This window comes from Chiloscyllium punctatum, chromosome 10, assembly GCF_047496795.1.
Source record: "Chiloscyllium punctatum isolate Juve2018m chromosome 10, sChiPun1.3, whole genome shotgun sequence".
Taxonomy (NCBI): domain Eukaryota; kingdom Metazoa; phylum Chordata; class Chondrichthyes; order Orectolobiformes; family Hemiscylliidae; genus Chiloscyllium; species Chiloscyllium punctatum.
The window spans coordinates 99952730-99980485 of NC_092748.1; the positions used below are offsets into that span (position 1 = coordinate 99952730).

Here is a 27756-nt window from a genome sequence, read left to right on the forward strand (position 1 = left end):
CACTCCAAGGTCTCTTTGTTCAGCAACACTCCCTAGGACCTTACCATTAAGTGTATAAGTTCTGCTAAGATTTGCTTTCCCAAAATGCAGCACCTCACATTTATGTGAATTAAACTCCTGGAACTCCCCTCTGAATAGCACTGTCTATCTATATCCCAAAGCCTGCAGAGGTTCAACTAGGCAGCTCAAGGCCATCTCCTCCAGAGCAATTAGGAATGGACAATAAATGATGACCAACTAACACTGCCCCCATCCCATAAATGAATAAAAAAAATTTACAATTATCAAGACTTTCACCTTTGCTGTTCGTGACACATTTAGGTTATCACGTGAAGAATAAAAGTGATGAATGAACCAGTCCTTTCGAGATAAAGCTCCTAAATGTGTTGATTCTCATCAAGCAAATGTGACTTCACTGACTCCAGCATGTTCAAAGAATAGACGACTGTTGCATACCTGAGGAGTGTCCTATATTGCCTGCCAGGGGGCAGACTGACAAAAGTGCAAAATGGTGGCATCACCTCTCGACCGATGCGTGCCACCAGGATGATGATCCATGGCTACATAAGTAGGTGACTTAAAGCTGAGTCTGAGGTTGCTGAAAGGCTTTAAGACTGCCGCTTGTTGCCAACATGTCAGATGTCAGACAGCCCCACTGCTGTTCACCATGTCCCATGTGCAGCTAATGCAGGTCTGCATTTTGCCACCTGGCAGTTTGCTGTCCACCATGCACACACCAATGTGATCTTGCGTGGCAGTGGCAAACCACTTTGTGGAATCTAGAAGATTTATTGAGCAGGATGTAATTTAATTCACGTGAACAACTGGTTACAGCTTAACAAAAAACAGAAACTGCTGGTTAAACTCAGCAGGTCTGGCAGCACATGTGGAGGAAGAGCAGAGTCAATGTTTTGGGCTCAGTGACCCTTCTTCAAAACTGGACCCGAAACGTTGGCTGTGCTTTCCCTCCACAGATGGTGCCAGACCTGTTGAGTTTCTCCAGCAATTTCTGTTTCTGTGTCATATTTCAGGCATCCACAGTACTTTGTTTTTAGTTGCAGGTTACATTGATAATGAAAGACGTTGCTTCAAAGACAGCGAGGAGGATCTGGTTGTCACGCCTCACTCCTCCAAGTTCCTAAGCTATCCTGCGCACAAATCCAGGTCACATCATTGTAGTGGGGGCTGCTCATGGTACTCCTCAATATTAACCTTTCAAGCCCATGTGTAATACTTGACTCTCATGGATTGGCCACCAGCCATCAGCAAATGTGTAGCAAGTAAAGTTTCCCCATTTCCCAATGGATGTGCTTTGTCACAATGTCCAACAACTTGTGCAACGAGAAGAAAATTAATGACAATGAAGTGCAAACATCACATCAGAAGTGAGAAGGATACAATCCTGATAAACAACCAACATTTGCAGCATTTACCTACCCGTGAATGGCATGGATGGAGTGAGGCTCATAATGGTATCTCCCCTCATGATGCCGCATATCGATCGGTATGGGCGTGTGGAAGGCTGGGAAAATGTGGTGCGAGGCTGAAATAAAGAAAAACAGGCATTAAAAAAAAGTGCAGTATAAAGTGGAAAGATAACATTCAAAGGCAACGGTTCCCATAAGGCTGTAGATATTTCAGAACAGGAGTATGCTCACTAGAAAGACAGATGAGGAGCTGCATGTTTGCTATTGGCTGAATCAGACAAGAGAAGCAGAATTAATAAATAATCAAAGTCATTCACAGCGTTCCTACATCACAAACATTAAAGGCCTCCAACTGGGTTTCTGACAAAGACCTGCAGCTACACATGCTTTGAACTCTAAAAGATGGTAGAAAGTGTGAAAGGAACTGGTGCAACACACACAAACAGAACATGACAGGGCTGGGAGAGTGGAAGCAGAGGTCAGAATTGGTGCTGAATGCAGGAGCTGATCCAGCGCTGAGTTGGGAAGGTTTGTATATGCGAGTGTGTGTGTGTGTGTGTGTGTGTGTGTGTGTTGGTGTGGGCAGGGGGAAGTGTTGGGGGCAGTGGCAGGGTTGTGTGGGGAAGGAGTAAAACTTCAGCTGGCACCCTGCAGTATGGATGTTAATGGAGATTCCTGCAGGATTGGGTTGTTACAACCAGAGGCCACTTCAGCTGCTTCTAATCAGACAGATGATGCCTAAATCTTTGGGGGATTAAGTATGGGGGATTCGGAGTTATCACGTTCAAAAACATTACATCAAGCACAGCCCAATTACATCTGAAATAGTATGTGAGGTTCAGTGCATCTCAGCTGAAGTGGCTATAAAGTAAATTACAGCCCTCTGTCAACTCTTCCTTGCCTCTGCCCATACTTCAGATGATGACTACCCTTTGGTTATTGAAACTGCTGAAGCACAGCAAAATGTATTAGAGTCCCCCAGCTTTTCATTTATCATACAATCTCCTGCTTTGATAGTTCAGTAAGCTCTGCTCAGCTCAGTGTTAATGTTTACCTGTCAAAGTACAAGCCACATTCAGAGACTGACAGCCATCTTAATCGTGAACAGCAGCTCAATCAGTCTTTACATAAGGCTCGAAAAATTAAGCATTATAGTTTCTCTCTGTCTCTGTCTATCTCTCTCCATTTCATGCAGTGTGGTACAAAAGGCTGACCATTCCTAGGCTTGTTTAGCCCAATTCTGATACGGTTCAGAATTTCACTACAGGTGATCACTTGAGGCAACACTAGATGATACAAGTCACACGGGGTAAAGGCATGAGTGAGGACATTAAATCTATTCTGTGTCAAGTAAATTGTGCTGACCCAATACTGCATTTCATGCAGTCTGATGAACAAATAAGAATTTGGTTGGATTCACACTTTTTCTAATACTGCCCACTGTCAGACAGGTCAAGCCCTCTCTGTAGCTCCAGCAGCGCAAACCATATCAAACCTTAGGGTCTGGCCACTTGTGGATATGTGAAGCCACCATTACAATAGACTTCTGTTCTGCTGCACCAGCCACAGAGGGGGTGCAAAAAAACCCAGCTTTATTCAACTTGCATACACCATTAGCAATGGTCAGAGCGAAGAACAGAAGTGAATTACTCTCATGAAAACAGCAAACGGGCTACTGAGGTCTGGGAGAAAAATGTTGTCAGAACTAGGTCATGGAAACATGACAATTGAGTGAGTTAAAGCAAACTGTGGAGTGGTAGAGTTCAGCTCAGAGGGAACACACCAGCTGATTAACCAAGGGTGAACCTCTCCCAGTTACACGCTGTACCATTGACCACGTCAGAGCGAACCCTCTTAGGCACACAGTGTGCTTAACTGTTTCAAGCTGAACCTTCTTTGTCTCTCAGGTCAACTTTGGGCTAGACTGTGTGTAGTTTTGACCTGGTAATGTGGACAGAACCTGGAATGGACAATGGGCTGGCACTTCCTAAGGGAAAATACATTCGTTGTTTTCACAGAAAAGATTTTAAAAGTTACACTTTTTAAATAAAAGTTGGCCAAAACACTTATGGATTATTAACATGAATTTGGGAAAAATTACCATGAAAAGTAAAGGTTTGAAGAAATTTCTTGGAGTACGCAAATTTTAACATCAGATGTGATTGCTTCAACTTTGTGTGCAACGTTGTTGATTCGTGTTTATTTGCAACTAGCAGTGACAGAGATTATAAATACTAGGAAACGGCATTCACTTTCAGACATTACGTGGATATTGCATTCAGCACAGGAGGCCATTCAGTCCATTTACAAGGTATCAGTTCTTTGAAGTAGCTTGGCAATTAATCCCATACCCTTGTTCCTTCCCCCCCCATCCTTGTGTGATTCTAGTTTACATGTAAATATCCAAATCATTAAATTTGCTATCATCAGCCTTCAATCTCAATTATCTCAATTCACTGTGTAAAAATATCATTTCTCCCCAAGGGCTGTTGTTTTGCCACTGTATCCAATTCTAGTCACCCTGCTATAGGAAGGATATTATTAAACTGCAAAGAATGCAAAAAGGATTTACAAGGATGTGAGGATGTTACTGAGACTGGAAGGTTTGAGATATAAGGAGAGGCTGGATAGGCTACGACAATTTTTCCATGGAATATAGGAGGTCGAGGGGTGACCTTATAGAGGTTTATAAAATCATGAGGATAGGGTAGAGTAAGGATAGGGTGAATAGGCAAGGTCCTTTCCCAAGATAGGGGAGTCCAAAACTAGAGGGCACAGGTTTAAGGTGAGAGGGGAAAGATTTAAAAGGGACCTGAAGGGCAACGTTTTAAGCAGAGGATGGTGTGTGTATGGAATGAGCTGCCAGTGGATGTGGTACAGGCAGGTACAAGTACAGATTAGATTACTTACAGTGTGGAAACAGGCCCATCGGCCCAACAAGTCCACACCAACCCGCCGAAGCACAACCCACCCATACCCCTAATTTACCCCTTACCAAACACTACGGGGAATTTAGCATGGCCAATTCACCTGACCTGCACATCTTTGGACTGTGGGAGGAAACCGGAGCACCCGGAGGAAACCCACGCAGACACGGGGAGAATGTGCAAACTCCACACAGACAGTTGCCTGAGGCTGGAATTGAACCCGGGTCTCTGGTGCTGTGAGGCAGCAGTGCTAACCACTGTGCCACCGTGCCGCCCTGATTAACAATAATTAACAAACATTTAGATAGCTTTATGAATAGGCAAGATTTGAGGGACATGAGATAAATGCAGGCAAAAGAGACTAGTTTACCTTAGGAAATCTGGTTGGCATGGACTCGTTGGTCTAGTTTTGTGCTGTATGTAAAATTCCAGAATGTTACAGTACGGAAGAAGGCCATTCAACCCTTTGTGTCTGCATCTGCTCCCAAAAGAACTACTCAGTTAATTCCATTCTTTAGCCCTATCTCTATAGCCCCTTAAATTCATCACTTTCAAATATGTATCCATCTTTTGAAACCTCCTATGGAATCCGCCTACACCACTCTCGCAGGCAGTATATTCCAAATCTTAACATCTCTCTGAGTTAAGAAGTTTCTCCTAACGTCCTTCCTAACTCTCTTGCTGGCAATCTTGAAATTCTGACCCCTTGTAAGTGACATGTCAACCTGTGGAAACTGAAACTCCTCCTTTACCTTCTCAAAATTGTTCATAATTTTGAACTCCTCAGTAAGATCACCTCTTAATTTTCTCTGCTCCAAGGAGAATACGCCTAATTTCTCTGATCTTTCCTTGTATCTAAAAATCTTCATTCCTGGTCTCATTCTGGTAAATCTCCTTTGCACTCTCTCCATGGTTTTAGCATCCTTCCTCAAATAAGGTGCTCAGAATAGAACACAATACTCCAAATGAGGTGTGATTAACGATTCGTGGAGATCTAACATCACTTTCTTGCTTTGATACTCTACACCTTTATAAGTCTTCTCAATAACTGTTTCAACTTGCTGGGCCATCTCTTTCAGCAAATGGGCGGCATGGTGGCACAGTGGTTACCACTGCTGCCTCACAGCACCAGAGACCTGGGTTCAATTCCTGCCTCAGGCAACTGTCTGTGTGGAGTTTGCACATTCTCCCCATGTCTGCGGGGGTTTCCTCAGGGTGCTCCGGTTTCCTCCCACAGTCCAAAAATGTGCAGGTTAGGTGAAGTGGCCATGCTTAATTGCCTGTAGTGTTAGATGTAGGGGAATGGGTCTGGGTGGGTTGCTCTTTGGAGGGTCGGTGTGGACTTGTTGGGCCGAAGGGTCTGTTTCCACACTGTAAATAATCTAATCTAAAAGTAATCTAAACTAGAATACCACATAGCTGGGCCTAGTGACTTCTCTACCTGGAGTTCTAGCCAGTTTAGCACCTCTTCTTTATCTGTCACCTATCTTAAAGCATTGTCCATAGGTTACTGACTCTCCACTCACTGGTAAACAGAACAGTTCCTTAGTTACTATTCACACAAGAATTTTTTGAAAAAGATCGCACTTATTCTAATCTGAAAACCCCAAGGAAAATGGTGAGTGCTTTGGCAGGTTAGGCATTACAGGCAGTGGTGGAAGGGGGAGATTTGAAGGCAATGCAGTTTTCCACGACAGTATGTGTGGGGCTTTCGAGTCAGTGTACAATTCATCAGGCATGATCAATATTGCAATGACTGAGCACTGTCACCGACAACCAACCTTCCCAAACCTGGTGAACTTTACCAACAGGTACATGCCCTTCCTGAACTGCTGGTGACAACTTCTCATGAAACGACAATGTTGACAAAAAAAAACTGAAGTCAGTCACATGTACATGAGATCATTTTATAACAGGATGCTTGAAAAGCTGTACTCCATCCTGTTCTTTATGTGACTATATAACCTCGATGTTCATTACACCAAATGGTCTTCTGCCAAATGGGAATGAGAGTTGACCTTGTTCCTATGTTCAATTTGATCATTACTGATTTATAATTGAATTCCACCTAGGCTTCATATTCTTCAAAAGTTTTGTCCAACAAAAAAGCTATCAAGTGCATGGTTTGAAATCTTAAAAGTGAATTAGTTTCCACCATGTTTTGGAGGAAGGGAGTTCCTGACTTTCACTACCCTCTGTGTGGCTTAGTATAGGAAATGAAAATAAATCTTCCCTTCCCACTTTTACAAAGAAGCATTTTGATACCTCACACTCTTGCAGCAGCCTGACATCAATGAAATCTCCCAATTTTTGAATCTCTAGCAAGTGCTCACCCAACAGCATTGTGGTCAGTCGATTATTTGTGGGGCTCTTGTCATAGAGTCATATAGCACGGAAACAGACCCTCCAGTCCACTCGGCCACGCCGACCAGATATCCTAAACTGATCCAGCCCCCCATTTGCCTTGGTTTGGCCCATTTCCCTCTAAACATTCCTATTCATGTACCTGTCCAAATGTCTTTTAAATGTTGTAACTGTACCTGCATCTACCACTTCATCTGGCAACTGGTTGCATATATGCCCCACCCTCTTTGTGAAAACGTTGCACCTCAGGTCCCTTTTAAATCTTGCCCCTCTCACTTTAAACCTATGCCCATTAGTTTTGGACTCTGCCACCTTAGGAAAAAGAACGTGGCCATTCACCATATCCATGCCCCTCACCATTTTATAAACCTCTATAAGGTGATCCCTCAGCCTCCAATGCTCCAGGAAAAAAAATGTCGTTCTAGCCTCTCTTTATAACTCAAACCCTCCAATTCTGGCAACATCCTTGTAAAGTTTTTCTGAACCCTTTCTAGTTTAACAACATCCTTCCTGTAGAGGGGCAACCAGAATTGTACGCAGTACTCTAAAGGTTGTCCCTGTGCTTTTCCTCAGAAAACACATACCGATTTTCTATCCATCCCTCCACTTCACCGATCTCCTCTTTCAAGCAACGACCAAGATTAAAGAAGCACGCTGTGAGTATTTGTGCAATTAAGTTGCCACCCCACAGCTCCACTGGCATGTTTAAGCACAGCACCAAAAGAACAGCTCAAAGCTGCACCATGTTCAGGGAGCTCCACACTCATGTTCTGAATTCAGAAGGCGATTTATCAGCCTCTTATTTTCGACCGCTGCAAATCAGTTTGATTTACAGCCTGAGGTGACAGGTCAGTGAGCACCTGTCGCCGCATTGACCTGAAATGGGCTCAGAGTCCAAGTTCGAAAACAATGCAAACTGGGCGAAATGAGAAAGAACTCAGAGGCTCATCCTTCTTAAAAATTCTTAACCCTTTCACAAAGTAATGCTAAGCTAATGGCACAAGAGATGAAGCAAAAAGAAAACAAAGCCACACACGCTGACAGTTGGTATCAAAGCATTTTTGCTTTTTAAATCATATTTAACCTTGTGTCAGTGACAAGGTTAATTAAGAACCAAAAATATGGGGCTTTGGTCATGTGTTATGTGACAGTCATGATCAGCAAACCATTGCATTAATAGAAAGATTATTGTAATACTTATTACCATGCTATCTGAGCAATTGAAAAATAGACAGATCTGTTTTGGCAGTTAGCTGTGTTAGTTTTACCTAATGGGTTGAAGGGCCTTGTCAACGCTGTAAATCTCTGACTTTCCAAGACTCTAAGGTTTAATTATTTTGATTGCTGGCTTAGAACTAGTAGTGTTTCTGCTCCAATAAGAATCAGAAATTCTTGAGAAACTCAGCAAGTCTGGCAGCATCTGAGGAAAGAGAAACGGAGCTAACATTTTGAGTCCATTGTGACTCTTTGGTTGTCATACCAGTCTCAAAACATTACCTCTGCTTCTCTGTCCACAGATGCTGCCAGTCCGGCTGAGTTTCTCTGTTTATATTTTAGATTTCCAGCATTCGCTTTTGCTCCAGACATCCCAAGTGCTGATTCACTTTTGACCATGAAGGAACTGTAGTGGTCTCATGGACTTTATCTCACAGATATTTAAATAGCTGATTCCAATATAAAACCAGATAGACAAGAGGTTGCTTTCCTGGGTATCGATTGCTACCAAGGTTTTGGAAAGGAAAAGACAGTCAGCATCTTCATGACCACAATGTCCTAAACTTCACAGTGAAACAAAGACTGTTGTAGTGTAATCACTGGTGTCCTGTAATAATCCGATGATAAGATTTCCCAAATAGCAAGGCAATATTAATGAACTGATAAACTGTGTCAGCAATGTTTGGTGAGGGATAAATATTGACCTGCGCCAGGCAGAGTTTCCCTGTAAATATCTTCACCTTCAGTCTACTTCAATCGAACAGAATCTCCCAACTATCACAGTCAAGTTATTGCTGAAGGCAAGAAAATTTCTGCACTCAATGTTTGGTCTGGGAACAGGTATGCTGAAGAGGAGCGAGCTGTGGCTTTCAGAGAACCTGGGCCTGGTGAAACCGTGACAAGCACTTTCGTATTGCATTTACGTTTGATAAATGGCTTATTCACATCATTGGCAACTAAGCATCAGTGCCTCACACTTATGGCTGCTATCAGGGGCTATTGTGTACACATAGAGCTGAGTTTGCAATGCAATCTGAACAGTCACCAAAGGCAAAAGAAGAGCACGTTCACTTATCACTTGGAAACTGCTACTCCAGGTGGGATAGAGGGTTAAAGGGATCCAAGTACAAATACATTGATCACTAGAAGTTATACCACAGTGTTAGCAAAAACAAAGAAGGAATAAGCTTTATTTTCAGAGAAATGGAAATGAAAAGATGGGGTTACGCTAAACTTTTACCTAATGTTGGTTTGACCTACTGATGTGTGTTGTGTGCAGTTCTCCTCATCATATAACCAAAGATATAGAGCGAAAGAGAACAGAGGAGATTTACATGTACAACACTGGAAAAGGATGGCTAAATATTGGATGGGTGGCCTGGCTTACTTTTCTGATGAAAAAAGGCTAAGGAGTGACCTAATAATGGTCTTTAAAATTATGCATGTTTCAAGAGTGGACACAGACACAATGTTGGCTTCTTGTAAAAGAGAGCATTGAAACTAGGAACAGTAGTAGGTCATTCAGCCCTTCAAGCCTGCACTACCATTCAGCATGATCATGGTGATCCTCTGTCATTTCAATTTTCTTGCTTTCCTTTCATACCCCTTGATTTTAAAAAAATCATTTGTGGGATGTAGATTTCGCTGGCTGGCCAGCATTTATTGCACATCTCTAGTTGCCCTTGAGAAGGTGGTGGTGGGCTGGCCTCTTGAAATGATACAATCCATGCACCGTAGGTTGTCCCATCATGTCCTCAGGGAGGGAATTAAAGGATCTTGACCCAGCGATAGTGAAGGAACAATGATACATAGTTGCCATAAGACAGTCAACACGGCTTTTTCAAGGACAGGCCATGTCTGACAAATTTAATTGAGTTCTATAATGAGGTGACACAGGCAGTGGAGGAGGGTGGTGTTGTGGATGTTGTATATTTGGACTTTTAGAAAATATTTGATACAATGCCATTTGGCAGGCTGATTAGCAAATAAGAAATTTGGGATTGATGAGTCCTTGGCAGCATGGATTAGACGTTGGCTAAAAGAGGGTAGGTATGGATGGGCATTTCTCAAACTGGAGATGAGGTAAGGGTGGTGTTCCCCAGGGATCAGTGTTGGGACACATGCTACTTCTAATTCATATAAACAATTTGGTGATGGGTGTTGAGGGCAAAATCTCTAAAGTTGCAGATGAAACAAAGCTCAGGAGAATTGTGAGGATGATGCTGAACAAATTCAGAGAGACATCGACAAGTTGGTCAAATGGACAGACATCTGGCAGATGGAACTCAATGCAATGAAATGTTAGAGAAGAAACACTGAGAGATAATACAGGTTCAACAGTACAACTTTGTGGGGTATACAGGAGCAGAGGGACCTCTGGGTTCACTTGCCCAATTCTCTGAAGGTAGCCAGGCTAGTTGAAACAGTTGTTAAGAAGACTTATAGGATCCATGAGTTATAAATAGAGGCATATAGTATAAAAGCAAGGAAGTGATACTAAACCTCTACAAATGTGGTCAGCCCACATTCAGAGTATTGTGTTCAGTTTTGGGCACCTTATTTAAGGAAGGATGTTAAAGCTCTGGTGAGAGTGCAAAGACGATTTACTGAAACAGTATCAGGAATGGGAGATTTTAGATACAAGGAAAGATTAAGGAAATTGGGCTTATTCTCCCTAGAACAGAGAAGATTAAAAGGAGGCGTTGAAATTTATGAACAGCTTTGACAGGGTAAAGACGAATTTTCTGCTTTCACTCATTAGTATGTTTGTAACAAGGAGTCACAATTTCAAAACTGTCAGTGAGAGAGCTAGGAGTGAGATGTGGAGAAATATTTTTACTCAGAGAGATGTTAGGATTTGGCATGTGCTAAATGGGGGAGTGATGGAGGTGGATCCCATAGGAGGTTTCAAAAGAGAGCTGGATATATATTTGAAAGTGATGAATTTAAAAGGTTATAGAGATAGGCCTGAAGAATGGGACTAGCTGGGTCGCTCCTTGAGGAACAGCTGCAGATACAATGAGTCGAATGACCTTTCTCTCCACTGTAAAATTCTCTGATTTTATAGTTCCAAGTCAGCATTATGAGTGGCTTGGAGGGGAACTTGCAGGTAGTGTTGTTCCCATGTTGCCTTTGTCATTTTAGATGTAAGTGGTTGTGGTTTGGAAGATGCTGACTGAGGATCTTTGGTGAATTTCTGCAGTTCATCTTGTAGTTAGTACAAGCTGCAGCTACTGACCATCGGTGGTGGACGGACTAAATGCTTATGGATATGATGCCAGTCAAGCAGTTACTTTGTCCTGGATGGTGTCAAGCTTATTGAGTGCTCTTGTACCTGCAACCATCCAGGCCAGCGGGGAGTATTCCATCACACTCATGACTTGTGCTTTGTAGATGGTAGACAGGCTTTGGGAGTTCAGAGGTGGGAAAATCACAGCAGTATTCCGAGCCTCTGGCCAGCTCTTGTAGCCATTGTGTTTATGTTGTGAGTTCAGTTGTGTTTTCTGGTCTATGGTAATCCCCAGGATGTTGATAGTGATGGTAACACCATTGAATGTCAAGGGGTGGGAATCAGATTGTCTCTTATTGGAGATGGTCATTGCTTGGAATTTGTTGGTGTGAATATTACTTGTCACTTATGATGCCACAAATATAAGGACTAATATATCTCTTTCTTAGACACCTTCTGTGCATATATAAAGGCCATCAATATAAGATAGCCACCAAGATGGAATTCAGAAACAACTTCTTCACCCAAAGCAGTGGTAATAATGTGGAGCTCACAACCACATGGGAGGGGCTGGGACAAACTGGAGAGAAGTACTCAAGGGGAAGCTAGATTTAAAATATAAAATGCTAGAGAAACTCAGTACGTATGGCAACAGCCGTCATATCGGAATTGAAAAGCTAATTGTGTTTCACACTCGTCTCTCTCCCTGGAGATGCTGCTGGACCTGCTAAGCTTTTCCAGCACTTTCTATTTTAACTCAGATCTCCAGCATTCCTAATATTTTGCTTTTAAGCATCCAATGGAAAAGGAAATTCATTGTTATTATAGTAGCTTCAGAAGATGAAATGTAGGAGGACACACTAGATGGACCGAATGGCCTGTTTTTGTGCCCTGAATGCTATGTAACTCTACGTTGAAGTTGTCACATTGTCACTTCAGCTGAGCACGACAGGTCTTGTAACACAAACACTGTCGATTTCAAACCAATCTGCTCTAATTGCTTAGATGCTAGAGTTAGGGATTAAAGAGTTAACAAAATTATTCCTCATTCTCAAATTTTGTTGAAAGATAGCCACTCCGTACCCTCTCCATGTTTTTGGATTAATCCAAGAATTAGCCATTACAAATCCTACAGCAAACATTCCTCATTTTAGGGTTGACCCTTCAAGTTGGAATGAGAGACGTTATAGCAAACACTTTTCGTTTTAGGATTGACCCAGCAAAGAGAGGTGACAAAATCTATAATAAATATTTCGCCTTTTAGAGTTGATCCAACAAGAAGAGACAGTCCACGGTAAACATTCCACTGTTTAGGAGTTCCGTGAACACAAAATCTTAAACAGTCTGAGCTGCCAAACAGATGTAAAACTCTGAAAAATGAAATACAACTGGAGTTTGCATAAAGTCCTCCCACCTTATGTCTTCTCTGTTGTGTTTTAAATCATCCCTAAGTGGGGAAAACATAAATATCAATTCAATTTTTACTTCATTCCATATTTAAATACTCCCTTTCACAGTAATTCTTAAAGAAGCGAAAAGGAACAGAAAATTCCTGACAGTAAGGGATCTTCTTAACAGTCTCTTTAGAATGGAAGGCAGCATTGATTGGCCGCAGTGGGTTAGCAGGTCCTGTAATCAGAGGGATTTTACAAAGAAAGCTTAGTTCATCACCCAGACAGTTCCATTGTTCTGGCTTATAGAGATGAACAAAAGCAAAGCACTCTCATGGGTTCAAGGGTTACATTTACCTGATTTACCAGGGCAAATCCCTTACGGCATTCACAAATGGAATGCAATGCATTGGTAGTCAGGAAGAGACAGCTCAAGAGCAGCAATAGTTGGTTGCGAGTTTGTAACTACAAAACTTCTGAAAAGGTGACCTTTTTATGTTGTGCACACCAGCAGCCTGGACTTTTTTTGTTTTTAAAAGATGACAAGTGTGTATCTGCATTTAGTCTTGAGTCTTTTCATTCCATCTTCACAATGGGGGTTAGCACCTACATCACAAGGAGTGGATAAGATCAATGTATCTCTTTCCCCTTCCTCTGACACTCACATTTCTACAATAAGCACACTGGTGTCCTATACTTCAACCTTGTCAGGAAGTCGCCAGACAATAATAATATCCTACGGGGCTGCCTCTTAGTGTAATTAAAAAGCTTTTCTGGCTCAGTTGGGGGAATAGAGGAAATGAGGCTCATACAGGAAATTCCTGAAGAATAAACTGGCATCTGTCCTAACAATACATGAACTGGCCCCATGCGCCAGGTCATTTTCAGCAACAGAACATTGAGGTACTCAAAGAAATCATGGCTGTTCGCAGAACTGGCTATCAGAAATCAAACAAAAACGGCAAGAGATTGTTTGTGATAATTTCTCCTTGATTCTTAAAAGGTGCTAGAAACCAAACCACTTCATTTCCCAAGTCAGAATAATGAAAAACAGAAATCTCAGCCTTGCTTTTGTTAACTGATGTTGGGGAGTTTTTGTACGTCAAGTGGTAAAAGATTGATTGTCAGTGCTTGAGATGGAACATTTTTCTCTGCTTTTTAAACAATTGCTTGAATTTATGCAGTACTTCCAACACATCCCAAACCATTTCACTGTGGTGTTGTAAAATAAACATCAAGCCACAGAAAAAAAAGATGAGTTTGGATGACCAATAGCTTGCATAAAGAGGTTGGTTTTTAAGTAACACTCCAAGAAGACAGGATCAGTGGACAGAGGTTTAAGGAAGGAATTTCAGGGTCTATGGTCCAGACCGCTGAAGACTGTGGAGTGATTAAGATTGTGGATCTGCAAGATCAAAATTGGAATATGGCACAGTTCTCAGAATTATCAGGCTGGAGTAGTTTGCTGAAATAATGAGAGATGAGGCCATGGAGGGATTGAAGACAAGGATGTTCATTTTAAATTCAGACCCATTATCCATCTCAGTACATTAGCACTCCCAGGCTAGATATGGTATGGAGTGATATTCCCGCTAATCTGTGGCACAGCCATGGATCATTGGTTGTATTCGCACCTCTGAGTCAGAATGTCATGGGTTCAAGTCCCACTCCAGAGCAGTGAGCTCATGGCCTATGCAGATACCTTACTGTTGGAATGCTATGCTGCTGAAGGTGCCATCTCCATCTTTAGATGAGGCTTAAAAAGGACCTTTCAGTTGGGCACTTAAAGAAAATTACCATGGCAATATTCAAAGAAATGCATTGGAGTCTCCCCTAGTGTTTTGACCAACATTTATCCCTGATCCAGTATCACGAACTTCTAACTACTTGGCTGTTCGCTGTTTGTAGGACATTTTACAGATTGGTTGTTGTTGTGCCTATATTACAACAGTGGCTACACCTAAAGATGATAATAAGTTACTTGGGTATAAAGCACTTTGAGACATCCCAAAATTTTGAAAGCTGCAAGTCAGTTTCTTTTCACTTCAATCACAAATTCGGGATAGCACACTTCTATCCAAAAAATTGTCAAATCTTTCATGCACTTCAGTACCAAGGAATACTGCAGGTAGGAGGAGGCGATGGTCCAGTGGTATTATCACTTGGCTCTTAATGTTCTGGTTCAAATCCCACCATGGCAGATAGTGGAATTTGAATTCAATAATAATCTGGAAAGAAAAACCTACTAATGACCGTGAAACCATTGCTGATTGTTGGAAAAACCTATGTGGTTCACTAAAGTCCTTCAGGGAAGGAAATCTGCCATCCTCACCTTGTCTGGCCTACATAATGACTCCAAACCCACAGCAATGTGGTTGACTCTCAACCACTCTCTGATATGGCCTAGGAAGCCACACAGTTCAAAGGGAGTTAGGGACAGAGTGGACAGCCAGCGATGTCCATATCCCATGAATAAACTAAAAAAACACTCTCCAAGCTCATTTCACATAGGGCACTGGCATTCTACAGAGTGTGGAATAAAAGAACTTGGAGCAGGAGTAGACCGTCTGGCCCCTTCAGTCTGCTCTGCCATCAATGTCTGAACTTTTCCGTGGACTCAGCTCACATGCCATTGCCCCTCACCATAACCCTTAATTCCTTTACTGTTCAAAAATCTATCTACCTTTGCCCTGAAAACATTCAACGTGGTAGCCTTAACTGCTTCGCTAGGCAGGGAATTCCACAGATTCACAACCTTTTGGGTGAAGAAGTTCTTCCTCATTTCAGTTCTAAGTTTGCTCCCCCTTATTTTGAGGTTAAGCCTCCTTGTTTGAGCTTGCCTATTGGCCTTGACCCCGACAATGGGCAGCCTGCTTGCCCACTGCATCACAAGCTCCTTCCAACCACCCAGGGCTTTAATACATTTTTCAATGAACTGTTAACGTAGACCTTTGTCACTCTAGTGTTTCACTTATGCATGCAGCACTATTTTTTACTGAAAATTGCATTCAGCATCTTACGTCCAGGAGATGTGCATTCTGAAGCTGTGGTCAGTACCTCCTAAAGCCTTCACAAAATTGGGGATGAACTCTGAACATCAGTACACATCTTTCTCTTTAAAAAATCCACTTGAGCAATTCTGGATGACAAGCAGAAACTGCCAAATTGTAGCTGGTGGTGGGGTATCATTTAATGCTAAGGAGGTAGGAAGATCACTACCAGCTGAAGAAACATCAAACCTCCATCTATTCTGCACTTGGATAGTCAAAGCTGACAAGCGCTTGAGCAAAAAAAAAACGGAAATCGTGATTCACTCTAACAGTGGTATTTTCATCCCTTTGAACCACCAGGTTATTTACTAGATGAAGTGGGAAGGAAGTGATTTTGCTCTTGCAAAAGAAGATCATTTGACAGCTATTATTCCGAAGGGAAAATTCCACGAAAACCATGCATCAGAACAAGAATACTCTTCTGCAGACCACGTGGGACTCTGCCACAGACAACTCCTTGTGTAAATATTTTTCTGTTCTTAGGAAGGTAGTGGGTCACATTTAGTTTTCTTTATTACATATTTGTGAATCATCAGTACTAATGTAATGAGTAGGCTATACGATAGCTTATTTCTTGAGCAGCTTATTAAAAACAAATGGAAAGTTATGACAGGGTACTGTTAAGGTACCAGGTTGATTGGCAGTATCCCCCATATGCACCCCTCTCTCCTCAGGACACATTCAACTCCCACCCACCCCACTCAGTGCAGGTCTTGGTGTAAGTGATGGAAAGAGACAAGTGGAGGAAATAGAAGCCTCGGTGACCTCACTAATGCAGGGTTCTACAGTTCTAGCAATGAGTTTACAAATATCTGCTGGATGACATGAGTGGATACTTTGACCTGTCCAAACTTTTAGCACAGGCATCAACTCACTTAGAGTCATAGAGATGTACAGCACGGAAACAGACCCTTCGGTCCAACCTGTCTATGCTGACCAGATATCCCAACCAAATCTAGTCCCACCTGCCAGCACCCAGCCCATATCCCTCCAAACCCTTCCTATTCATATACCCATCCAAATGCCTCTTAAATGTTGCAATTGTACCAGCCTCCACTACTTCCTCTGGCAGCTCATTCCATACACGTACCACCCTCTGTTTGAACAAGTTGCCCCTGAGGTCTCTTTTATATCTTACCCCTCTCACCCTAAACCTGTGCCCTCTAGTTCTGGACTCCCCGACCCCAGGGAAAAGACTTTGCCTATTTACCCTATCCATGCCCCTCATCATTTTGTAAACCTCTATAAGGTCACCCCTCAGTCTCCAATGGTCCAGGGAAAACAGCGCAAGCCTGTTCAGCTTCTCCCTATAGCTCAAATCCTCCAACCCTGGCAACATCCTTGTAAATCTTTTCTGAACCCTTTCAAGTTTCACAACATCTTTCCGATAGAAAGGAGACCAGAATTGCACGCAATGTTCCAACAATGGCCTAATCAATGTCCTGTACAGCCGCAACATGACCTCCAAACTCCTGTACTCAGTACTCTGACCAATAAAAGAAAGCATATCAAACGCTTTCTTCACTATCCTATCTACCTGCAACTCCACTTTCAAGGAGCTATGAACCTGCACTCCAAGGTCTCTTTGTTCAGCAACACTCCCTAGGACCTTACCATTAAGTGTATAAGTTCTGCTAAGATTTGCTTTCCCAAAATGCAGCCCCTCGCATTTATCGCAATTAAACTCCATCTGCCACTTCTCAGCCCATTGGCCCATCTGGTCCAGATTCTGTTGTAATCTGAGGTAACCCTTTTCGCTGTCCACTACACCTCCAATTTTGGTGTCATCTGCAAACTTACTAACTGTACCTCTTATGCTCGCATCCAAATCATTTATGTAAATGACAAAAAGTAGAGGACCCAACACCGATCCTTGTGGCACTCCAACTGGTCACAGGCCTTCAGTCTGAAAAACAACCCTCCACCACCACCCACTGTCTTCTACCTTTGAGCCAGTTCTGTATCCAAATGGCTAGTTCTCCCTGTATTCCATGGAGATCTAACCTAGCTAATCAGTCTCCCATGGGGAACCTTGTCGAATGCCTTACTGAAGTCCATATAGATCACATCTACTACTCTGCGCTCATCAATCTTCTTTGTTACTTCTTCAAAAAACTCAAATCAAAACTCAATCACTTAAACCAAAAGATTATTGGAACTAACTTTCCCCTAGCAATGAGTCAATTACAGCATTGTTACAGTGTAGATGGCGACCATTCAGCCTATTGCGTCTGTACCAGCTCTCCAAAGGAGCATTTCGTGTTGTGCCATTTTCCTATTTGCACCTGTAGCCCTTTTCAAAAGCCGTCTTATTCACTTTTCACTGCCTCCATTGACCCTACCTCCACCGCACTACCAGGCAGTGCATTCTAGAACCTAACCTCTGGCTGCATTAAACTTTTTCCCACATGGCATTTCCTTCTTTCGCCAATGATGTTAAATCAGTGCCCTCTTGTTTCTGACCCATTCAAAAGCAGAAGAAACTCCTTCCTATCAGGTGTGTCCAGCCCTGACATGATTTTGAATTCCTTCATCAGATCCTCTCCCAGCTTTCTCCTCTTGAAAGAAGAGTCCTGATTTCTCCAATCTATCTTCCTAACTGAAGTTCCCCATCCCTGGAACCACTTTCTTGAATCGTTTCTGCACTTTCTCCAATGATGTCACCTCCTTTCTAAAGTGGGGCACTCCGAGTAGAATCATAGAATCCCCATAGTGTGGAAACAGGCGCTTTGGCACAACATGTCCACACTGACTCTCTAACGAGTAATGCATCCAGACCCATTCTCTTAATTGATTACTCTACATTTCCTCTGATTAATGCATCTAACCTACTCATCCCTAAACACTTTGGACAATTTAGCATGGCCAGTTTACCTAACCTGCACACCTTTGTGCTGAAATCAAACCCTGGTTCCTGGCACTATGAGGCAGCAGTGCTAACCACTGAGCCACCATGCCACTCATGTTACCAACAATGAAACAGTTTCTGAAATAGCACCCCACCCCCACCGTTTTACTGTACCACTGTAATTTCCACTCCAGTTACTGGACCAGTTGAAGCTATGACCAAATCTGCATTCTGTAGTGCATTCCAGATAACAACTCTCCTGATTTCAGCTCTGGCTCTTTTGTCAATTACCTGACATTGCCACCTTCTTGTTAGTAACCTTCCTGTCAGTGGAAATGGTTTCATCTGATTTACTTTATCAACATCTGACAAAATTTTGAACACCTCCATCAAGTCTGCCCCGGAGATCGAATGACTGGATTCCATTTCACCCAAATGGATTGGTACTCAAAGATTTTGCGGTGCATATTTTGGAATTAAGCCCCTTTTTTTGCAGAATATTTGTGCAGGGATAAAATTTGGAAGGGGGCAACTTAGAACATAGAACAATACAGCACAGAACAGGCCCTTCGGCCCTCGATGTTGTGCCGACCTGTGAACTATTCTCAGCTTGTCCCCCTACACTATCCCAAAATCATCCATGTGCTTATCTAAGGATTGTTTAAATCTCCCAAATGTGGCTGAGTTGACTACAATAGCAGGTAGGGCATTCCACGGCCTTACCACACTCTGTGTGAAGAACCTGCCTCTGACATCTGTCTTAAATCTATCACCCCTCAATTTGTAGTTATGCCCCCTCATACAAGCTGACGTCATCATCCTAGGAAAAAGTCTTTCACTGTCTACCCTATCTAATCCTCTGATTATCTTGTATGTCTCTATCAAAACCCCTCTAGCCTTCTTCTTTCCAGTGAGAATAGAACCAAGTCTCTCAGCCTTTCCTCATAAGACCTTCCCTCTAGACCAGGCAACATCCTGGTAAATTCTCCTCTGCGTCTTTTCCAATGCTTCCACATCCTTCCTGTAATGGAGCGACCAGAACTGTACACAATATTCCAAGTAGGGCCGCACCAGCATTTTGTATAGTTGCAGCATGTTATTGTGGCTCCAGAACTCAATCCCTCTACCAATGAAACTTAACACACCTTCTTAACAGCACGATCAACCTGGTGGCAACTTTCAGGGATCTATGCATATGGACTCCAAGATCCCTCTGCACATCCACACTACCAAGAATCTTTCCACTGACCCAGTACTCTGCCTTCCTGTTATTCTTCCCAAAGTGCATCACCTCACATTTAGCTGCATTGAACTCCATTTGCTACCTCTCAGCCCAATTCTGCAGTTTATCAAAGTCCCCCTGCAACCTGTAACATTCTTCCAAACTGTCCACTACTCCACCGACATTAGTGTCGTCTGCAAATTTACTAATCCATCCACCTATGCCTGTGTCTAAGTCATTTATAAAAATGACAAACAGCAGTGGTCCCAAAACAGATCCTTGTGGTACACCACTAGTAACTAGACTCCAGGGTGAATATTTTCCATCAATCACCACTCACTGCCTTCTTTCAGAAAGCCAGTTTCTAATCCAAACTGCTAAATCACCATCAATTCCACACCTCTGCATTAACCCAACCTGTGAAACAGATACTACCTAGATTGTGCAGTACAGTGAATAACAAATAAAGAATTGTGGATGTTGGAATCTGAAACAAAAACAGAAATAGCTGGAAAAAGTCAACAGTTCTGGCAGTGTCTGTAGATAGAAAGAATCATAGAATCCCTACAGTGTGGAAGGAGGTCATTCAGCCCAACGATTCCGCACTGAACCTCTGAGCAGCATCGCATTGAGACCCAGCCCCACAATCCTATCCTAGGCAGGGGCAATGTTTCTGGTCCAGTGACCCTTCTTCAAAATTCAGTGGAGTCACTGGACCCGAAACATTAACTCTGTTTCTCTCTCCACAAATGCTGCTAGACCTGCTGAATTTCTGTTCTTGTGCAGTATACCGGTTCTGTACCCTCTTCGGAAATTTCTCTCAATTGTCAAGACACTGTGCCTGTAATGGAAAACAGTGAAACCTTAGGAGCACAAGCCATTGTCTAAATTCCATCATCAAAGCATTGCCAGATGGATCAATATAGCTGCGGTACAGTTAAATTTCAGTCCCAATCTCCTGGGTTTGTCCCCTCAATTTTCTCTTAGACAGTAAAACCACTCAAAATTTGAAGATTTTGAAGATTTGAAGATTTACTCAAACATAATAAATTTATTTGAGTTCTACAGCAAAGTTAGTTAGTTTCTTAATGCTCCTCAGATCACTCCTGATGAAGGGCTTATGCTAGAAACGTTGACCTCTCCTGATCCTCGGATGGTACCAGACCTGGAGTGTTTTGCCAGCACCACACTTTTTGACTGACTCTCCAGCATCTGCAGTCCTCACTTTCTCCTTAATCAGAACTGGTCAACGGTGGAATGTTAAAATTTGCATGAAGCATCATTTTCCAATTTGGCCTTTTTCATGGAGTTAGTGACAAGCTCATCAGAATAAGAATCAAAGCACCAAACAAATTATTCTCGCTTGGTAAAATGTGCTTTTTTTTTACTGTAGCATTTGAAATGCTGATGAAAACATTACATGTTGTGATGTATGCCAAGATTTGAGAGATTTATTGAAGTTTTCCCTTCAAGTTTATAGCAGAATAAAATTTTCTCAAAAATTGAGTTTTGTGATTCTTTTTCTGAAACTTCTGGCAAAGTACAGAAATTCTTTGTTCAACAACTCTTTGGTTACCAATGCATATTTCAGGTGCCCATTAAGTAAAATAGAGACTCAACAAGTAGAACCATTAATGGTATTATCATCTCCAAACTTTCTGTCATCAAAATCCTGCTAGCTATCATTGACCAGATACTGAAATGGACAAGCTATATGAATACTGTGGCTAATCACCTCCTTACTATCCACGCTCTCCAAGGCACAAGTCAGGAGTGTGATGAAATACTCCCCACTTGCCTCAATGGGTGCAGCTCCATCAACACACAAGAAGCTTGACACCATCTAGGAGAAAGTATATATATGGAATCTTGTGTCTCAGAGGCAGGGGGGTTACCCATTGAGCCATGCTTGATTAAAAATTAAATGACAAGTAATTTTGTTTTATACCAAGCCCCATTATGATATTCTGAGGGAAAAAAGAGATTATAATAAGAGCAGATGAAGACTAGCATGGCTGCCATGACTGGACACATTGCAGTTTATAAGAAAAGTGACCTTACTGAAGGATATTGAAGGATCAATGGGGAAAGATTGTTTCCTCTTGTGGGAGAGTCTAGAGGGCAGAGGGCATTATCTCAGATTAAGAGGTGACACATTTAGTGTAGAATGAGGAGTATTTTTAATCAGAAAGGGAATCAAAGGTTATGGGGAAAATGGGAGGGAAGTGGAATTAATAATTATCAGCTCAGCCATGATCTCACTGAATGGAGGATAGACTTAGAGTCATAGAGATATACAGCACAGAAACAGACCCTCCAGTCCAACTCGTCTATGCTGACCAGATATCCTAAATTAATCCAGTCCCATTTGCCAGCACTTGGCTCAGATCCCTCCAAACCCTTCCTATTTATACACCCATCTAGGTGTCATCTAAATGTTGTAATTGCACCATCCTCCACCACTTCCTATGACAACTCATTCCATACATGCACTAACGTCTGCATGAAAAATGTTGCCCCTTAGGTCCCTTTTAAATCTTTCTCTCTCACTTTAAACTAATGCCATCTAGTTATGGATTCCCCACCCTGGAGTTTGACCATCCATTCCCCTCATGATTTTATAAACTTCTATGAGCCTCCGACGTTGAGGGGAAAGTAGCCCTAGCCTATTCAGCCTCTCCCTAGAGCTCAAATCCTCCAATCCTGGCAACATCCTTGTCGATTTTTTCGGAACCCATTCAAGTTTAACAACCTCCTGCCTATAACATGGAGACCAGACTATTGAGCTGAATGGTCTCTTTATTTTTCTGTGTCTTATGGTCTTAGGTCAGCTACAGGGGAAGGTGGTCACCCACCCTTGTTAAACCAGTAGTTATTTCTTCCAAACAAAAGATTGCAGACAGTGCTAAGGGCATGTTTCAGGAATAATTGCTGCAATAGACTTTTGTATCAAACCTACGTACGGGCATATACGGATATGGGAGGAACGTTCACTTTTACCTAAACAAAAACTGAAAGGACTGCATCCTGCTATAAATCAGAAACAAAAATAGAAATTGCTGGAAAAGCTCAGCAGGTCTGGTAGCAGCTATGGACAGAAATCAGAGTTAATGTTTCGGGTTGAGTGACCCTTCCTCAGCACTCTGTTTCCCCTGTCCAAAGCTATGCCATTGGAGAGCTCTATAAGTTTACCTGTAATGACGACTTGCAAATATTTCTATTCTGTTGGCGTCTTGTAAACCTTTGAAAAGGGAAGAAGAAAAGAATGTGCCAATGATCAAAGCCCTAGCGAAGCCCCAAAGGAAAGCAAGCTCACACTGGGAAGGAAGGCTTTCAGAGAATTAGCAGAGTTGCGCTGTAGTGAGATTGAACGTACAGGACAGAACCTAACAGTTTTTTTGGAGTTTGCCTTCGTCTTTGTGATGAGCATTTTCTTTTAATTCAGCAATTGTATTGTAAAATCAGCACATCCAGTACAGCACACAGTATCTCTCCTGAAAACCAAGCTTTTGGACACTCGCCTCATAAAAGAGATATAGAATCCCTACTGTGTGGAAATAGGCCCTTCAGCCCACCAAGTCCACACTGACCCTCTGAAGAATAACCCACCCAGACCCAATCCGCTATGCTCTACATTTACCCCTGATTAATACACCTAACCTACACATCCCTGAACACTACGGGCAATTTAGCATGGCCAATTCATCTAACCTGCATTTCTTTGGATTGTGGGAGGACACAAACATGGGGAGGATGTGCAAACTCTGCACAGACCGTGACCCAAGAATTGAACGCTGTGAGGCAACAGTGTTAACCACTGAGCCACCAGGCCACTCCTATCTCACCAGAGGTTATTGACTCAGAATCTACTTTTGCCTGTTGATACCTCTGCTGTAAACCTTCAAACATTTTCCTACATTACGGATGTTAGACAAATATAAATTGTTGTTGGTCTTAGCCAACAAAGTAATGTTATATACAATGTAATATTCTTATCCTACTTGGAATCAACAAGACAAACCACTTAAATAGTGTGAAATTTTCACTCAATTGTGTTTTTCACTGACATCATTGTGAGCCATGGAAAGGATCGTAGAATTTTGACTATATCAGTGTTAAGTTTGACTCTCCTGATCTTTTGGGCTAGTTTGAAAAGATTATGCTAGAGGCCCAGCCGCATCCACAACCTGACTATGCCCTCAGTCTGAACTAAAAGGTTTCAACTAATCAAGCTTGTTTCCCACTTTTTCAGAGTCTCCTGGAAGAAGTTCGTCGATTTGATGCAGGAATAATTATGTTCTACAAGCTTGTAAATTGTTTTGTAAGTATTAAAAAACTGACTGCCACAAATTAAACATAATCAGCAAATACTTCATTTTTAAGTACTGCAAAATTAAGTTGCTCATAGGTGCCAGGCTTACCGATTCATTATACCAATTCCTTTTCTTCTAGTGATGTGGTGATAAATTCATTGTGTTGCAAGTTTCGAACTGTATCAAATTGCCATGTTTAAATATACCAAGGAGTAACTTTAAAGCAACATTAAAAGGGAAAGGTTTCAGTTTATAAATGCTGTCCAAATGCCCCGGTTTATGACACATTTCCATCATTGGCAAAGTGAATCTGAATTGAGAGAAGAAAGCACTGAGCAGAATGGGTTCAAATGGGTCCCAACTGCCACTGCATCAGCGATCGTTCCCAAAGCAAAATCTCTCCGCAATGGCTCTTCCTGTGCTTTTTCACACTCCCAGTGTGAAAATTCTACAATCCTTTCCATGGCTCACAATGATGTCAGTGAAAAACACAATTGAGTGGAAATTTCACACTATTTAAGTGGTTTGTCTTGTTGTTTCCAAGTAGGATAAGAATATTACATTGTATATAACATTACTTTGTTGGCTAAGACCAACAACAATTTATATTTGTCTAACATCCGTAATGTAGAAAAATGTTTGAAGGTTTACAGCAGAGGTATCAACAGGCAAAAGTAGATTCTGAGTCAATAACCTCTGGTGAGATAGGAGTGGCCTGGTGGCTCAGTGGTTAACACTGTTGCCTCACAGCGTTCAATTCTTGGGTCACTGTCTGTGCAGAGTTTGTACATCCTCCCCGTGTTTGTGTCCTCCCACAATCCAAAGATGTGCATGTCAGGTTGCGCCATTAAAAATGTTACACAGTTCCCTGCATGGATTTATTCATCAGTGCAATGCATGGTATTGAGAAAGACATCCATCTGATGACTCCCTGGCTTGTGTTCCTTGGTGCATGGTAAAAATCACAGGTCTAAACAGAGCTGAAGGAAACAGTGCTACAGTGGGCTGGAGTGGTGTGGTGTGATAGCCCTCCAAGATTCCTGCTTTTCAATGCCAGCAGGGGTCTAGGGGCTGGCACGGTGGCTCAGTGGTTTCCACAATGGCCTCACGGTGCCAGGGACCCAGGTTTGATTCCACTCTTAGGTGACTGTCTATGTGGAGTTTGCACATTCTCCCCGTGTCTGCGTGGGTTTCCTCTGGGTGCTCCAGTTTCCTCCCACAGTCCAAAGGGGTTAAGTGGATTGGCCATGGTTAATTGCCCATTGTATCCAGGCTCGGTGGATTAACCATGGGAAATGCAAGGTTACAGGGATTGGGTCTGGGTGGGATGCTCTTTGGAGGGCAGGTGTGGACTCGATGGATGTGGGGATTCTATGATATGTATGTAAATAAACACAAAAACATTAAGGACATCATGGATCAAGGTCTTTGGTACTGAGCCATAGTTGAATAGCTCAGCAACCCTTATTGTCAAGAATAAGCTACTGTAGGCATTCATGAATCAGAAGGGATCAAGACCTTTAGAAAAGGCACCAAGAAAACTGCAGAACGAGCCCAGTGCAAAGCACAGCTATCCCCCTGTGGCATATAGAAACACATATCATTTGGGATGTTGCTGAGGTCTCTTTAAAAAGTAATACAACTGGGAAACACGGCACATGGAAGGCGCGCATGCTACTTACTCCTTAACAAAAAGATTCTACTCCGATAGGGAAATTATCTACATCCAGCAGATGTGTTTCATGCGCTTGCTAATAACCTCTATGTATCATCCTGCTCAAGAAGATCTTGCAGTAAAAAATGAAAATGAGCAAAATTCTTGGTGCATCTCACTGTTCTGCATACTAACTGCTTGTTGTTAACATGCTGTTTGTGTAATTACAGTACTTAAAATTGCAAAGGTATCGCTCTGGTCTTGAAGAGTGATTACAGTTCAAAATAATCACCCACCTGGCTAAGGTCTGATTTATTACCAGCTCAATAATCGTCCTACTTAATGCGGGAGATCACCAGGATTAAGTAATTGCTTTAAACAACAAGTTTATTATCTCCAAGATTAACAATGATAAAAGGTTTATTCGGTGGAAAAGGCGGAGTCAGACTTCAATGGCTCGGAAAAGACTCAAACTCTCTAAATGTAGTAATTCCCACAGAGGATTATCTCAGGTCAGTTCTCACAGGCACTCTCAAGTACGGGGGTTGGAATATACCTTTATGGATAAGAGCTCCATCATTTCAATGAGATTTCACAAAAACTCCCCATTTCATCCTCTATGGTAGGGGTAGAGCACTCAGTGTTCCCTCTAAGTTGCAGCTACTTGAGTTTGTACCCACTGTTCAGAAAGATGATGCTTAACTCTCACCTTAACTCCATCTGTGCCTAACAAAAATTTGCAACTTAAATCTGATTGTCCCCTGGCATCTTCATGCTTTTTTGGGGAGGGGAGTTCCAGATTGCTGTCTTCTGCTTTCATCTGGGTGAGGACAGTCTCAACAACACTCAAAAACTCAACACCTTCCAAGATAAAGAGGCTAACTTGGTTGGCACCCATCCACCTGTCTATTTCTACACAACACACAATGACAATGGTGTGCACCATCCACAATGTACACTACAGCAACTCACTGAAGCTTCCTTAACAGCATCTTCCAAACCCATGACTCTATCACCTGGAATGACAAGGGCAGCAGATGGAAGGGACAGCCACCATCTGCAAGTTAATTCCTCTCCAAGCTTCAAGCCATCCAAATTCAAATTATGTTACCATTCCCTGACTGTCGCTGGGGCAAAATCCTGGAACTCCCATCCTAAAAGCATTTTGGGTGCATCAACAAACCCAGAACTCCACTTCAGAATGTAGCCAGTGGTCCCTCTACCTTGTAGGGCCTTGCAGCAGTTTCAGAAATTGTTGCCATGGACGTCCACACACCAAACCAAAACTGAGAATGAGTATAGACTGCGATATATCAAGATGGCAGCTCACCACCATCTTGTCGAGGGCATGTGGGTAATACATGCAGGTGCAGCCTGTGATCTCCACATCCTAATGGGGACTTTTTTAAAATATCTGATTCCTTAATACAAAGGAGTGCAGAAAAGCACCAAGTTTGTTGGTGCTCTGGCCAACAAACACAAACAAATAGCAAACACATGATCTGCTTGTTATCACATTTCTTTTTGTGGAGTCTTGTCAGATTTCCTAAAGAATAAAATGGCTACAATGTACTTCAAAGGTACATCTGTGGGTGTAAAATCCTTTGGAATATTGTATGATCAAGAATAGCACAATAAATTGCAGGACTTTCTTCCTGTAACTCCTCGTATGTGAGAATGTCAGTCATTGCAATGGAACAATGATGATGTGTATCACTGAGGAAGAGGTGAGATTTTAGAACTGGCAATTACAATTTTTTTTTAAATACTGCAAAAGTTGCAAGTACCTGTTTGGTTAGCAGGAAGTGATCTTTGATACTGTTTTGATCACTGATCTTTGTAGCACAGTCATTTAGATGTTAATAGTGTTCCACTGAGTTTTGCTGTGGATCTCATTTTTCTAAACAGTTCAGGGTAACCATCTGTATATATGTAACAGCGGAGACAGCCAAAGTGTTTGATTCTCTTGTCACTACCATGCTTTACTAACAACCCATGAATTCCGAGTCATTCCGTGGAACCAGAAAATCATGGAATCGTACAGTGCAGCCATTTGGCCCTTTGTGCCTGTCCCATTTCTTTCAGGTAGCCATCCAATTAGCTCAGTTTCCCTGAT

The 27756-nt window shown here is 42.2% G+C and overlaps 1 protein-coding gene across 8 annotated transcripts in view; it reads right to left on the minus strand.

Annotated features, from left to right (window-relative positions):
• gli2a (GLI family zinc finger 2a) overlaps positions 1–27756 on the minus strand; it is a 400256-nt gene that overhangs the window by 153446 nt on the left and 219054 nt on the right. For all 8 annotated transcript variants that reach the window (XM_072579873.1, XM_072579871.1, XM_072579867.1 and 5 more), the window contains one exon: positions 1438–1543. In XM_072579873.1, the coding sequence (XP_072435974.1) occupies positions 1438–1543 (106 nt within the window). The remainder of the gene's footprint in view (positions 1–1437; positions 1544–27756) is intronic.